Genomic DNA, 13,333 nt, shown 5'->3' on the forward strand with positions numbered 1-13,333 from the left:
CATTGCATGAGTTTCTGAACACTTGTGTAACTGCTTGTCGCTCAGCTACAGCAGGCGGTGTGACAATACGTTCATGGTGCCGAACAATACTGCAACTGCAGATTTTTTTTTTTAACCTTGATTAGCTTCAAATACTTACTTCCGGTTAAAAACATCCCAACTTATTCAATGGCCAAGCAACTTATCACAATCTGATGTGGTTAGACGATCCTGTAAAGATTTGAAGACCATTAATGTTACGAGAATGCAGCTTGCAGGTCGTGAGAGTGTGTCTTTTATGCTGAAGGAAAAGGTTTATTATGAGTGTGGGAAAAGCCTGTAAAGGCAAATATTGACCGGCAAAGGCACTAAAACATGCTGATGGCCAGAGAACTGGTATTTTGGATACGTTCTTCTCTTAGCAAAGAGCGGTAGTACAATCGTATTCATTTTGGCAATATCCAAGTCCTGTATTTGAGTACCAGTAACTGAAAGCCTCAGAGATTTATGTAGGATTTTGTAATAAAATAATAAATACATAAAAAAAGTACTGTAACATAATTAGTAGAGATACATTTTTGAGTTTTCTTTTTTCGTTTTCATTAATATTGTTAATAGATTTCACCATTAATGTTAAAAGGATTTTTAATATATGTATATAGATATATATAATTGTGAATGGTTGTCTGTCACAATATGACCTCAGTGATTGACTGGTGACCAGTCCAAAGTGAATGGGTAAAATAACATAATCCAGTATAATGTAGAAAAATAGGAGACAGTTGTAATGTTACAGCTGTGAAATTTTATTTTAATTCAGGGATTTAAATTACATCTACACACCCCTGTTTAAGTGCCAGGTTTTTGTGATGGAAAAATATTCGACTAAATTATTAAATGATTAAATTAAGTTTTTTTCACCATAGAGTGAAAAAAGTTTTTTACATTATTATTTATGTTAATATTAATGTGACCTATAACCTGTACAACTCAACTGAAAAAAACCTGAATTCTTTTACAGCAGGGAAGTAAAAATAAACAATTCAGATAATGTGGAAGCGCAGGTGTGCACACCCTTTAAAGAGATGAATGCGGCTGTGTTGAAAAATCTGAATTATTCAAATGCATCTTAGATGGAAGTCAGCACATACCTGTCACCATCTAAAGTGCCTCTGATTAACCCCTAATAAAGTTAAACGTGCTAATACTGTCTGCTATTTATTTAGAACTTTTCACAGTTCTCCCCACCTTGAGTCAGGCTCCAGCTCCAGCTGAAAAACAAACAAACAAAAAAAAACGACTCCAAAGATGCTGCTGCCACCACCATGCTTTACCTACAGGTATAGTGTTCTCTTGGGGATGAGCGGGGTTGTAGTTGCACCAACATACCTTTTGGAGTTAGGGCCAAAAAGTTTAACATTGGCGTCATGGGACCATAACATATTTTCCCACACGCTTTTGGGTTATTTCAAGTGTTTTTTTTTTTTTACTCTTTAAGATAAGGCTTTTGTCTTGTCGTAGCTCAGACATATGAAGACAGGAGGCTATTGTCAAATGTACTAAACAGTCAAGAGCTGCAAGAAATCCCTTCAGCTCCTTCAATGTTGCTGTCGCCTCTTGACCAGTTTTTGTCGTCATTTCATCAATTTTGGAGGGACGTCCATTTTTTGGTCTGTCACATTTTCTCCACTTGATGACTGTCCTCCCTGTGTTGCATGGTATATTTAACTTTGGAAATTCATTCGAACGCTTCTCCTGACTGATACCTTCAAACGCTATGATGCTGTGAAAGCTCTCTGGGGACCATGGCTTGTGCTGAACGATGCAACTATAAAAACATCAGGAAAAGCGTACTTGAAAGCTGAACTTCGGGGTTAATCAGAGGCACTTAAAATGGTGGCGGGTATGTGGTGACTTCAATTTAACGCAAGTCTGAATGTGATCAGTTGTGAACGCAACCACATCCCCAGTTATAAGAGGGTGTGCACACTTATGCAACCACATTAGCTCAGATGTTTATTTCTACTTCCGCTCTAAAAATATATATTTTATTGTATTGAATTGAGGTTATAGATCACATTAATGGTTGAAAATTTTTACAAATAATCTTTATTTTTTTGTCTGGCTTTTTAACAGGGTTGTGTAAACCTTTTATATCTACCGTAAGATGAGAGAGTAGGGTAACTACCACTACCGGGTATACAGGTAATTGTGTGTTGCACAGTGGGTTTTGATGTTGCTGGAAAGATTATATTAAGTTATTTTATTTTGTGCCAACTTCTTCCAACTTTCAAAATAATGTATCTCAAGCCACATGTAATGTCATGCCTTGTATAATGATGCACTGTGAATATAAAAGTATATCCCAATAAATTAGAATATGGTAGAAAAGCCAATTAATTTCAGTACTCCTACATTATGAAGATTCATTAAACATGGGAAAATTATTTTCAGAGGGCCTACTACTTGCCTACTTTCTACATTAAAAATCGTTTTGTTTGTTGCACAATATTCTAGTTTCTAGAGATGGTGAATTTGGGGTTTTGCTATAAGCTAGAATCATCAAAATTATACACATTTTAAAAAAGTCATGAAATATCTCACTTTTTAGTTCATCTTTATGAGTTTCATTTTTGAACTGAACTACCTAACTAAGTTAAGCTCTTGACACTATTCTAATTTGAGACACAAGTACTTATATATATATATATATATTTGTAATATTTGTATAGATAAACAGACATAATGAGGCTTGGTCTTAACATTTGTTCCCATGCTGCCACAGCAGTGTTGGTGTTTCATTTAGTGGTCTGAGCACCAACGCGAACTGATCGACTTTATCCAGTGTAATGAAACTCCACTCAAAAAATTCTAATGTAACGAATGACATTTCAACAGCCTTTTATTCTTCCCCATGTTCAACCTTTACAATCAAAATAAAGCATATTTTTCTTTTCAACTATTGCGCATATCCATGTGAAGTATAGCCATACATTTTCACTTATGAGGAACCTTCTCTTTTAGGGGTCTCATTTCCGCAAAAGGTTCAGGCAAACAGGTTAGACAGTAACACAGAGTACAAATCATTGCATTGGGTTGCATGAGCAAATACACAGCACAACTGGGAAGAGCACAGAGCAAAATGACACAACAGGTGGACAATAAAATTACATATAATAGACAAAATATTAACCCAATATAATAGAAAATAACAATATTAATAAAAAATAGTGACCACAGTATACAAGTGATCGAGACAACTTTACATTTATACATAGTGGCCAGAGGCAGGCACCAGGAAGTGAATTGTTGAAGCGATTGTATGATTTTGATTTAGTTGCGCTGCTTAAGCTCAGTGCACAGTGGACGAGTGGCCTTGATAAGACGTCAGCCAATGTGGGGACAAGAAGAGACGTAACAATAAAAGAGGCACCTTATGAGGGAAAAAACAGCAGCTTTCCTGGTTTAAGATGGCACTCATCTTTTTATTAGACACCTGCAAAGTGAAGGTGTATCCATTCTGTTAAACATGTGACCAGCAAGGTTTGCCTTGTGCTTGTCAGCATTGTACGACTGCATTGCCTTGACTGATACGACAATTGGACTCAACTCTTTGGGCTGTTTTGTGGGTGGCAGAAACCGCAACCAAAGTTGATCCATTTACCTAAAGGGGTCGCCTTTTTTTGCTTGAGATCCTTGAGACATTTACTTTGCAAGTTGTCTCAAAAATTAAGCATGTTAAAAGTTTTTTTTTTGTTTTTTTTGACAGATTTTCTTTTTAAAATATATACCTCATATATGCAAATGTATGTCACAACAATATACAGTCTAAGTGCTTGCGAAGTGAAGAGGACATGTGCAGACAAAGGATTGACAGCTATTCAGAGAGAACAAATATACACAGTTACTGTACCAACAAAAGGTGACAAAGAAAAATGAATATTCTTTGGTCAAAGAAATGTTCTCATAATGCCACAAAAGAAATGTGTACGCTGGCTAGAAGTATCCCAGACTGAAACCATTTCATTCCGTTGCCTCCCTCAGTGAATGATGTGTTCTTTAAAGTGGAGGGGGGACATGTGGGAGGTAGGAGAGAATAAAGGGAAACAGGTGACAGTGAAACTGGATGGAAATCATTTCCTAGGCCTCATTTTTTTATTCTTTTTTTGGAGAGTCCGAAACTAGAGCATCTCCCAACTGTTCTTAAATACACCTCTAACCACCGCTTGATGCCTTTTTGAGTCCAGTCGCTCATCCGACCTGGGCCTGCCGTCCTCAGTGTACTCCACCTCATTCTCTGCCTCTCTGCTGACCTGGCCGCTGTTAGAGTTGCCAGGCAGTGCCAGGTAAGGGTGCTGGGGCAGGGTTGGGGATGGGGACATGGAGACGCTCATGCAGACCTCCAGCTGTGCTTTTGTGTCCCCGGTGGACATAGCTCGGTTCTTGAGTCGCAACTTGTGGGGCAGGGCAGTCGCTTTGACCTCAGTTTGGCAATATCCGTGTGGCCCGACAGTTGCTGAAGTTTTCTGGTGGTAGCTGCTGATGTCTGAGGATGATGAGGAGGGGGATTCGTCATCAGTCGAGGCCTCTTTGTCGGAGCTCCGGGGGTCCCCGTCGCTAGATGATGTATCTTTAGTAGAGGAATTCTCTTGGTAGAAGCCATCAGCTCTAGGGCCTCCCTCATAGGTGAGCGCTGGAGGCTCTTCGTCCATTGTGTTGAGGTAGCCATTGTGCTGTGAGAACGCCGACGTGTCCTCTTCAGTGCTGCGGGTCAGATTAGGAGCAAAGGGGTTCCGGCTTTCAGCTTGCTCAAGATCGTTCTCCTGACCCCGGCAGCTGTAAGGCCCGTGATGGCTCTCGTGCTGCTGTTGGCTGTTGTACCTTGTCTGCAGCTCCTCAGAGTAGTCATACTGCTCACAGTCCATCGTCTTTGTCCTCTCTAGCTTCTCAGCGACCTCGGCGATGGTCACTGAACATTCTGAGAACTTTGAGGTCAAGGAGTGCTGGCCGTGTTGCGGCCTTCTCTCCTGCTCATCTGGCCTCTGGCTCGCAATTGGGTAACACCCGCTGCTAGGGTGAAACAGGATGACACTCCTTTGTGAAGAAGAGGCTTGGGCAGTGGAATGGGGGGCTTCCATGTGGGCCTGCTGCTGCTGGTAGTCTATAGAAGCTTCAGCCAATTGTGCACTCTGCTGGTGAGGAGACATCAAAGCAGGATGGATTCCATGGTAGGCACCACTTGGCAATCCATGGACTATGCCACCAGGCAGGCCATTGCTTTCCAGTCTTGCCATCTCCATGGTGGGAGGCTCCTTCTTTATGTTGTAGCCCAAAGGCTCGGGGCTGTCCCTTGAGGAGCCGTCAGACAAGTCGGACACAGATCCCCTGGGAGAATACTTGTGGAGCGCGGAGTGGCGCTCACCGCGGCTGGGCTGTTCGGTTTCAGAAGAGTCTGAATTCAGCATCACCTGGGACGCACTAGAGTAGCCGCTACTTGAGTTGTAGGCGTTGTTGGGGGTGCCATTGCTGCTGCTTACATTGCTACTCGTGTTAGCAGCAGCTGCGCTGTTAGCGATCTGCTGGCTTTTCTCCATGTAGGATGCCGTGCTGATGAGGCCGAATCGCAACTTGAGCTGAAGTAGTTCTGTTTTTAGACGAACATTCTCCTCATTTAGGGCCATGACCCGGTTCTCTAGAACCATGTCATTCAGGCGCCGTTTTTCCCTTGAGCGCTTAGCTGCTTCATTGTTCTTCCTCCGTTTTTCCCAATACGAATCATCCTTTTTCTCATCAGAGATGAACTCCCGCTTGCGGCGGGATGCCACAGTAGGCTTAGATCCTTTAGCCTGACGGCTGGCACGTGCTCCACCCTCAGGAGGAGGGGATGGGAGATCGCTATAGGTAGTAAAATTGTCCAAATCCATGGAATTTTTGTTGCTGCTGGATGGGATGTGGAGACTCAGGTTCTCCATTTTCCCAGGTGGGGCCAGAGTGGAACTCTAGCAAACTGTGTAGGGAAAGAGAAAATACGTTAGATTGGCAGTAATAGTCTCTGTCGTCAGCATATAATCAACATTTCAGTTCAAGCTGGGGTCCACTTGCACACCCTGCAAGAGCAGTCAGTATATCACTGCGGTCTATCTAAGCTCCTTTTAAACTCTTTCTGCTAAATGACGTTTACAAGAGTGCTGGCAGCATAGTAGCGAAGAAAATACTTCCCAAACTTTACGAGACTCGTTTTTCTGGTTCTAATATAGCGCTGCCTGTAATGTAATTAAGTGTCAACTATGTATAATTTTATCACCTACAATTCACACCATAATCAGAGCGATATTTGTTTTACTTCCCGACTGACACGGGACCACAAGCTACTAAACTTCCTTGTACTGGATCAACATGGTTGCTCAAAAGAAAGCCCTGCCCACCTAACATGTCTTGGTCCACAAGGTTAACATTGAATGAATTACGTTTTGTTTTAATTATGTTATCTTTAGTTTTCTATGTGTTCAATAATAGTACATTAATGTTTGTTGTCATGCTGGACAAATAAAACCTATCCCATAAAGATGAGATATGAAGCATGAATACACCAGTAGATATTTTTTTTTTTTTTTTTTCATAGGACGTTTGCTTCTTTGAGTGACTTTCAGACTCAAAGCATCTCATAGGCCATCATCATATCTTCCTAGACCTTATATTTCCTTGATCGACTTTGAGGAAAATTAATGATTAGTTAAGCAATTAATTTTACATTTCAAAATGTTAGTCGACATTACACAACTTCTCATAGTTGATGTCTTGCTCTTATTTAGACAACTAACTAGTTGAGACTGACCTAATTCTGCCTCAAATACTTCAAGACATGATTACTTAATTACACACAATTGACCAATGTTTAAAAGAAAATAAATAAAAATCATAACACCCATGCCGAATTATGACACACTAGACGCATCAGCTTGGTACCTTCATAAATTAAAGGTTGTCCACTTAGTCTAAATACATATAGTCGGGTGTGCTTTGAACACATCTATTAAATTCCAGCATATGGTTACTGCATTACTCCACTAAATTCAGAAGACAATGAACTTGTTACATCATCTAACAGTGGAGGGGGAAAAAACAATGTAACCTTGAACCAGCTTGTGTAATGATCGGAATACCGCAGCACTTGTTTACGCACACCTGTTTTCTTATAAAATAGCTTGCTATGAAACCAGTATGGCTGCCTTTTATCAGTCTCTGTTTTTCCCCTGATTTCCCCCCCTAAAGAACTCAAGCATTGCTACACAGAAGAGAGGGATTTGGTCACAACAGATGTGGAAAATTTTAGGGGTCAACCCCTCCTCCCCACTACGAATTATTTTCGTAAAGACCGCAGAGGGAGGGAAGGGAACAAAGGCGGGTGGGAAGGAAGCTTGCATATGTCTGCGCTGTCCCACTGACCTAGAAACAACGCTATGCAGTAAACACTCCTCCTGTCTTTTGACAGTACGCTATAAAATAGGTCAGTAGGAATGCAAGAGATGGAGGGCGGGAGAAGGAAAGAGTATTAGCATGCACTCTATAAATAGTCCAAAAGAAAGGGGAGATGGGTGGATGACAAGAGGAATTCAGGACGTGCAGTAGGAGGAAAGAGAGACAAGCTTGGATACGTCAACGGCATAAAAATCCTAATTATGGATCGATTTGAATACAGCGGCAATCCCTGTATGCGCTAGGGGAGTAGCCCGCAAAGCCGCACAGAACAATGAGCATCAGAGGCAGTTGAAAAATCAACACTGTAGATGGCATTGACGTCAGCGCGCACACCCATCTCCGCAGCCAAACTCATGCATAACAGCATCTCTCTGAACTGCATGGGGAGGGGCTGCTGTGCTTTTTTCCCCTTCTTGGGTACGTGCTCTGAATCGGTCTTGTGTAATGTGCACATTACATCAGTTACAGTTGACCGACTTCAAATTGAACCGTCTAATTGTCTTTATTAACTATGGTAAGCCCAGCCCGAGTAGAGACAAGACACATTGTCTTTTCGGTTCCGGGCTGAGTAAACACTGAAGCGGTTTTCAGGAACTTTCTACTTGGAGAGGAATGCCTCACCTCTGACCCCCAATGGGGCGAGTGTGAGTCAACAGCGAGGCATCCTTGCTCCCCTCCTCCAACTTTTTAAGTGAGCCAACCACACACGTGGCGCGTCCATTTTGCCCCACTGCTTTGTGTCTATGGATTCAAAGGAGGAGACCGGAACAAGAGACTAGACCAAGAAACTGCCACCATAAATTGTTAACTAAAGCCCTCCTGCTTGTTCCGATTTGTAGCAGGTGTTTGTGTCACTAAAAAGGGTCAAATAAAACACGGGTAGGCAAATGTGCACCATGGAATATGCTAAACAAAAACATGGGTTGAATCCTCTTTATATTAGCATCCCCTCTGCCATGGGTGGGCATTTGATCCAATTATGTCCTCAGAGAAATTGTTGTAAACCCACAAATGCTCATACGACATCATAATAAACATTTGTTTGAGCGGTGCATCTCCTTTCCCCCCATACATTTAGTATGGCCTCAGAGGGCTTCATGTAAACAGTATTTTATACATATATATATATATATATTATTTTTTTAATGGTCCTGAGAGGAAAAAGTTTGACTCCACATCTTTTAAAGTTGTTAAAAGTTACGTACAGTTGTGTTAATCACACATGACCTGTAGGACTACAAGGACAAATAAGCGAGCCCTTGCAGGACTGTGTTGTCTTTTATTTCTCAGCGCAACAGACAAGAGTGGTCAAAGTCTGAGTAGTCTTACGTACCGTCACCCAAATACAGGTCTGACCTACATTCAGAGAGCAGACTGGGAAAGAACAACGCAGACGCTCTGAAAGCAGACCAGCTGGCAGCAGGCGTGCTAAATGGGCTCACTAGAACCCTGCCTGCCAGACGGGCCTTTTTCCATGAATTGAATCACATCCTGAATGTTCACTTGTTTCTTTGAATTTCAGTGAAGTCACAACAAGGCCATCCACGTCGGGCATCTTTGGAGGCCGATTAGCACGTTTTGCCTCACATTTTCACTCAGCTAAAATCGAAAACGTTTGCATTATATATGAACACATTTGTGCCAACTTGTTTTAGACGTCTGCTCTCATGATCACATCGCGGATTACTAGGCAGGGTGTGAACGGGAATCAACTACAGGAGCTTTTGTCCCGGGAGGGAGATTTGCAGCTCCCTGCTGCGTGCTGGTTATGTCATCGCTTCCAACTCCCCCAACGTAACACTGTGCCCTTTACTTAACAGGCACTTTGAATAGAAACAAGTCATTTGGATTCTTCTAGTGAACATGTAGGAAATGAATCGACGCTTTTGTTTGACAGCCCCAGCCCCCCACACACACGTTTCTTTCTTTGAACACCACCTCGCTAAATTCCCTAAATATTCTCGTTTGGAATTATGACGACCGAAGCCACGATCGAATGTTCTCCGTGGTTGTAGCTCGGCGCCATGCGCGGGGCCAACTGTGTCTGTGTGTGTGTGTGTGTGTGTGTGTGTTGTGAGCCGCACGACAGCGAGCACAAGCAGCTGCCTCGGTCGGACTCGCGAGAAAACACCACCGGGAGCAAATTAGCTCGCCGTGACATTGAACGCACACTGCGGGACAGGCGTGTCCGCATAATAACGCAATTAAGGGGACACGTAAACAAACACAAACTAGCGCCACAAAAGAACACAACGTGTTGTTTGTCCGACGGAACGTCTCGAATTGACGGGCGGGTTGCCGGCTGAGTCGCCATGTGAACAATGACCGGTGTGCATGGCGGCTCCTCAAAACAACAACATGAAACGAACCACTCCGTAAAAAAAAAAAAAAGCCACTTTCAGTTACATTTGCAATTGAGAACGCTTATTAGACACTTTAGAAATAAAAACCCGAGGAGAGAAAATCAAAGAAGAGAGCGGGTCGAGCCGTCAAAACATACCTTCGAATGGTGGAGGAGGGGAACACAACCTTCAGGCTTCCCCGACACAAAAGCCGTCTCGGTCCCGTTTCCTCCTTTTCTTTAGACAAAACCTATCCAGAAAAAAAAAAAAGCAAAGTTGTTCCCCCGTTGCTCTCCCTGCGCCTTCGGGTCTCCGTAACCTGTCTTTTTGCTCGAGCGCTTGCGGACACTTTGCTCCACTCTGAGCGGCAGCCTTTCTAGAAATATGTGTTAGTAGGTCAGCGGTTGCATAACAGCTCCTCGGCTGCCTCGTCACGCTTGTGTCCTCTGTGTTTCCACGCGAGAGTATGCGTGTTACATACACCGCAGCCGCCGCCGCCACCCACCGCGTGTTTCTGTCTCTCCTTCAGCCGTGGAGCATTTCCATCTTCCGGCGTGGAGTCTCTTTACAACAAGGACACGAACGCGTGTGCACGCATAATAGCCACTACGTACAAAGAGCCTGCAGGGGCTTCCGCCAGCATTCGACTCATTTCTTTACACTCCAAATGCACTTCTTCCAGATCAAATACCAGGGGCGATTCTAGGATCAGAGCTCTAGGGGTGCTGAGCTACCGGCCGGGCAAAATGAATATCACACTTTTGTACATTTTCACATAATTTCATTCCCACATATATGAAAGGAAAGGATAACGCTTTTTTTTTTGGGGGGGGGGGGGAGTCTGCGATAAACCATAAAATCTGGTAAAGGATATTTAAATGTTGAGCCACAGCAAAAGAGTAATGGATTGGATTTCTAAAAAAAAAAAAAAAAAAAACACACAAAGGGACATCTCAATAAAATAGTATATGGTCAAAATGTATGCTCAAATATTTTATTCAATTGAGTTGTTGAGGTTATAGATCCCATTAATGGTGGAAAAAAGTTTTGAAATAATGTATCTTATTTTTTTCTATCACAAATATCTGGTATTTGAACAGGGGTGTGTAAACCTTTTATACCCACTGTAAGATTACAGAGTAGGGAAACTACCACTATCTGTTATACAAGTATTTGTGTGCTGCACAGTGGGTTTTGATGGCGCTGAAAAGATTTTAACGTAAATCTTGTGCCCAACTTTCAAAATAATGTATCTCAAGCTGTGTGTAATGTCATGCCTTGCATAACGATATACTGAAAATATACAGGGACATCTCAATAATTTAGAATATGGTCCATTTATTTTAGTACTCACGCATTATATAGAGTCATGAAACACTTGGGAAAATACTTTTCAGAGGGCAAATTTAAAAATCATTTTCATTATTTGAAACAGTAGTATTCTAATCTTAAACTCCCTGGTTGAGAGCACTCTTTTGCAATAAGTATAGTAATTAAAAAAAATCCAAGAAACATCTTACTCATACGATATGCTGACATGTTGGCAGTTCAACTTTTGTGCGACTTTAGACGTATATTATTATTGAGAAAATTTCTGGTCGAATTCCAAATTGGAAATCTTCGAGTTGCAGACGGTTTTAGATGTTCCACTTCATAATGAATTCTCAATTTACACTGTAGCTGAACAACAACAACAAACACAAGTCTGAAAAACATTCCAATACCTGAGATTTATTTTAGCATTACCATTAAGCCATCCTTCGATTCTCAATACCACTTCTCCTGGTTAGGGTTGCGGGGCGCTGGAGCCTATCCCAGCTGACTTCAGGCGAAAGACAGACTACACCCTGAGCTGGTCGCCAGTCAGTCGCAGGGCACATTTAGACACGGACAACCATTCGCACTCACATTCACACCGGCACTGAGTGGGAACTGAACCCACGCTGCCTGCACCAAAGTCAGGCGAGTGTACCACTACACCAGGGGTGTCAAACTAAAATTCACGGTGGCCAAAATAAAAACTTCAAAGTATTAACAGTCCCTGCATAGGAGTTGATAAAGGGCATAAAAAAAACAATTCAATTATGTTATATTCTTTGTTACAGCCACATTGCGCCGCACACAACAAACAGGTCTGTCTTTTACTTTAGTGAACAGACAATTGCCTCCCACCTGTCTTGTTTACCGTTTTCAATCTTTCGTTTGGCCATTTTTGGGAAGGGGAAGTGTAAATTTGCACGAGGAGACTGGTAGTATAGTTGCTAACGACTGCAAACGGGAAGGGAAGGGGCGCTCGCCGGTCTAGACTGATGGGTCAACACACTAGCAAAGCATTCTGGGATTTGTAATATTAGTGGCGCATGTGCTATATACTGGCAGGCCAGGTCTAATACACATTTGATATGCTCTTGCGGGCCTAATATAATTACATTGTGGGCCAAATTTGGCCCCCGGGCCTAAATTTGATATATATGCACTCCACCATCAGTGACTTACTATTAAGCTTCTTCTAAAAAATAGAACGCTGGATGCTTGCATCTTAGCAAGCTATAGACCCATTTCAAATCTCCCTATCATAGTCAAGATTGTTGAGAAAGTTATTTTTCATCAACTCAGCAATTTCTTGAACTGAAATGGACTTTTTGACAAATTTCAATCAGTTTTCCAAACTCATCACAGTACAGAATCTGCTCTTATCAAAGTGCTAAATGATATATGGTTGAACACTGACTCGGGAAAGGTGTTTCTGGTCTTGTTGGATCTCAGTACGGCTTGTGATACGGTAGATCATAATATACTGCTGAACAAGTTGGAAACATGGGTAGGACTAAAAACAGTCCTTAAATGTTTCAGGTCCAACCTGGAGGAAAGGTGTTATTTTGTAACCACTGGAAGTGTTCGATCTCATCAAATGGCAATGACCTATGGGGTCCCTCAAGGGTCAGTTCTTGGACCCCTGCTGTTCAGCCTGTCTATGCTACCCTTGGGTCAAATTCTTCTGAACTTTAATTTTGACCATCATAGCTATGCAGATGACACACAGTTCTATCGAGCAGTGTGTCCAGATGACTACAGTTCAATTGAGGTGTTGTATCACTGTCTAAAACAGATAAATATCTGGAAGAGCCAAAATCTTCTTCAATTAAACCACAACAAAACTGAGATAATTGTTCTTGGCAATAATGAAAAGAGGATTGCTGTGGAGTGACTCTCTTTAAAAACCAAAGACCAAGTCCGAAACCTTCGTGTTCTGATAGATTCCGACCTGACTTTCAAGAGTCTTATCAAATCAATTACTAAAACTGCCTTCTACCATCTGAAGAACATATCCAGAGTGAAGGCTTGCATGTGCCAAGCAGAGCAGGAGAAGCTCATCCATGCTTTTATCTTAAGTAGACTGGACTATTGTAATGGTCTTCTGACTGGACTCCCCAAAAAGAACATTAAACAGCTGCAGCTCATTCAGAATGCTGAAGCTCAGGTTCTGACCAGAACAAAGAGGTCAGAGCATATTACTCCAATTCGAAAGTCTT

The 13,333-nt window shown here is 42.1% G+C and overlaps 1 protein-coding gene across 1 annotated transcript; it reads right to left on the bottom strand.

Moving 5' to 3' along the window:
• Positions 1 to 2,863: 2,863 nt before the first annotated feature.
• Positions 2,864 to 10,427, bottom strand: LOC133476386 (uncharacterized). The gene is made up of 2 exons (XM_061769690.1): positions 9,959 to 10,427; positions 2,864 to 5,986 (listed from the first exon to the last, which is right to left on the bottom strand). The coding sequence occupies exon 2, from the start codon at positions 5,949 to 5,951 to the stop codon at positions 4,161 to 4,163; it is 1,791 nt and encodes a 596-aa protein (XP_061625674.1). The 5' UTR covers positions 5,952 to 5,986; positions 9,959 to 10,427; the 3' UTR covers positions 2,864 to 4,160.
• Positions 10,428 to 13,333: the final 2,906 nt, after the last annotated feature.

The sequence above is a fragment of the Phyllopteryx taeniolatus genome, chromosome 4, assembly GCF_024500385.1.
Source record: "Phyllopteryx taeniolatus isolate TA_2022b chromosome 4, UOR_Ptae_1.2, whole genome shotgun sequence".
In the NCBI taxonomy this organism is placed as follows: domain Eukaryota; kingdom Metazoa; phylum Chordata; class Actinopteri; order Syngnathiformes; family Syngnathidae; genus Phyllopteryx; species Phyllopteryx taeniolatus.

Excerpts from the sequence above, each read along its gene's own strand:
- LOC133476386 (XM_061769690.1), bottom strand. The coding sequence starts at position 5,951 with ATGGAGAACCTGAGTCTCCACATCCCATCCAGCAGCAACAAAAATTCC.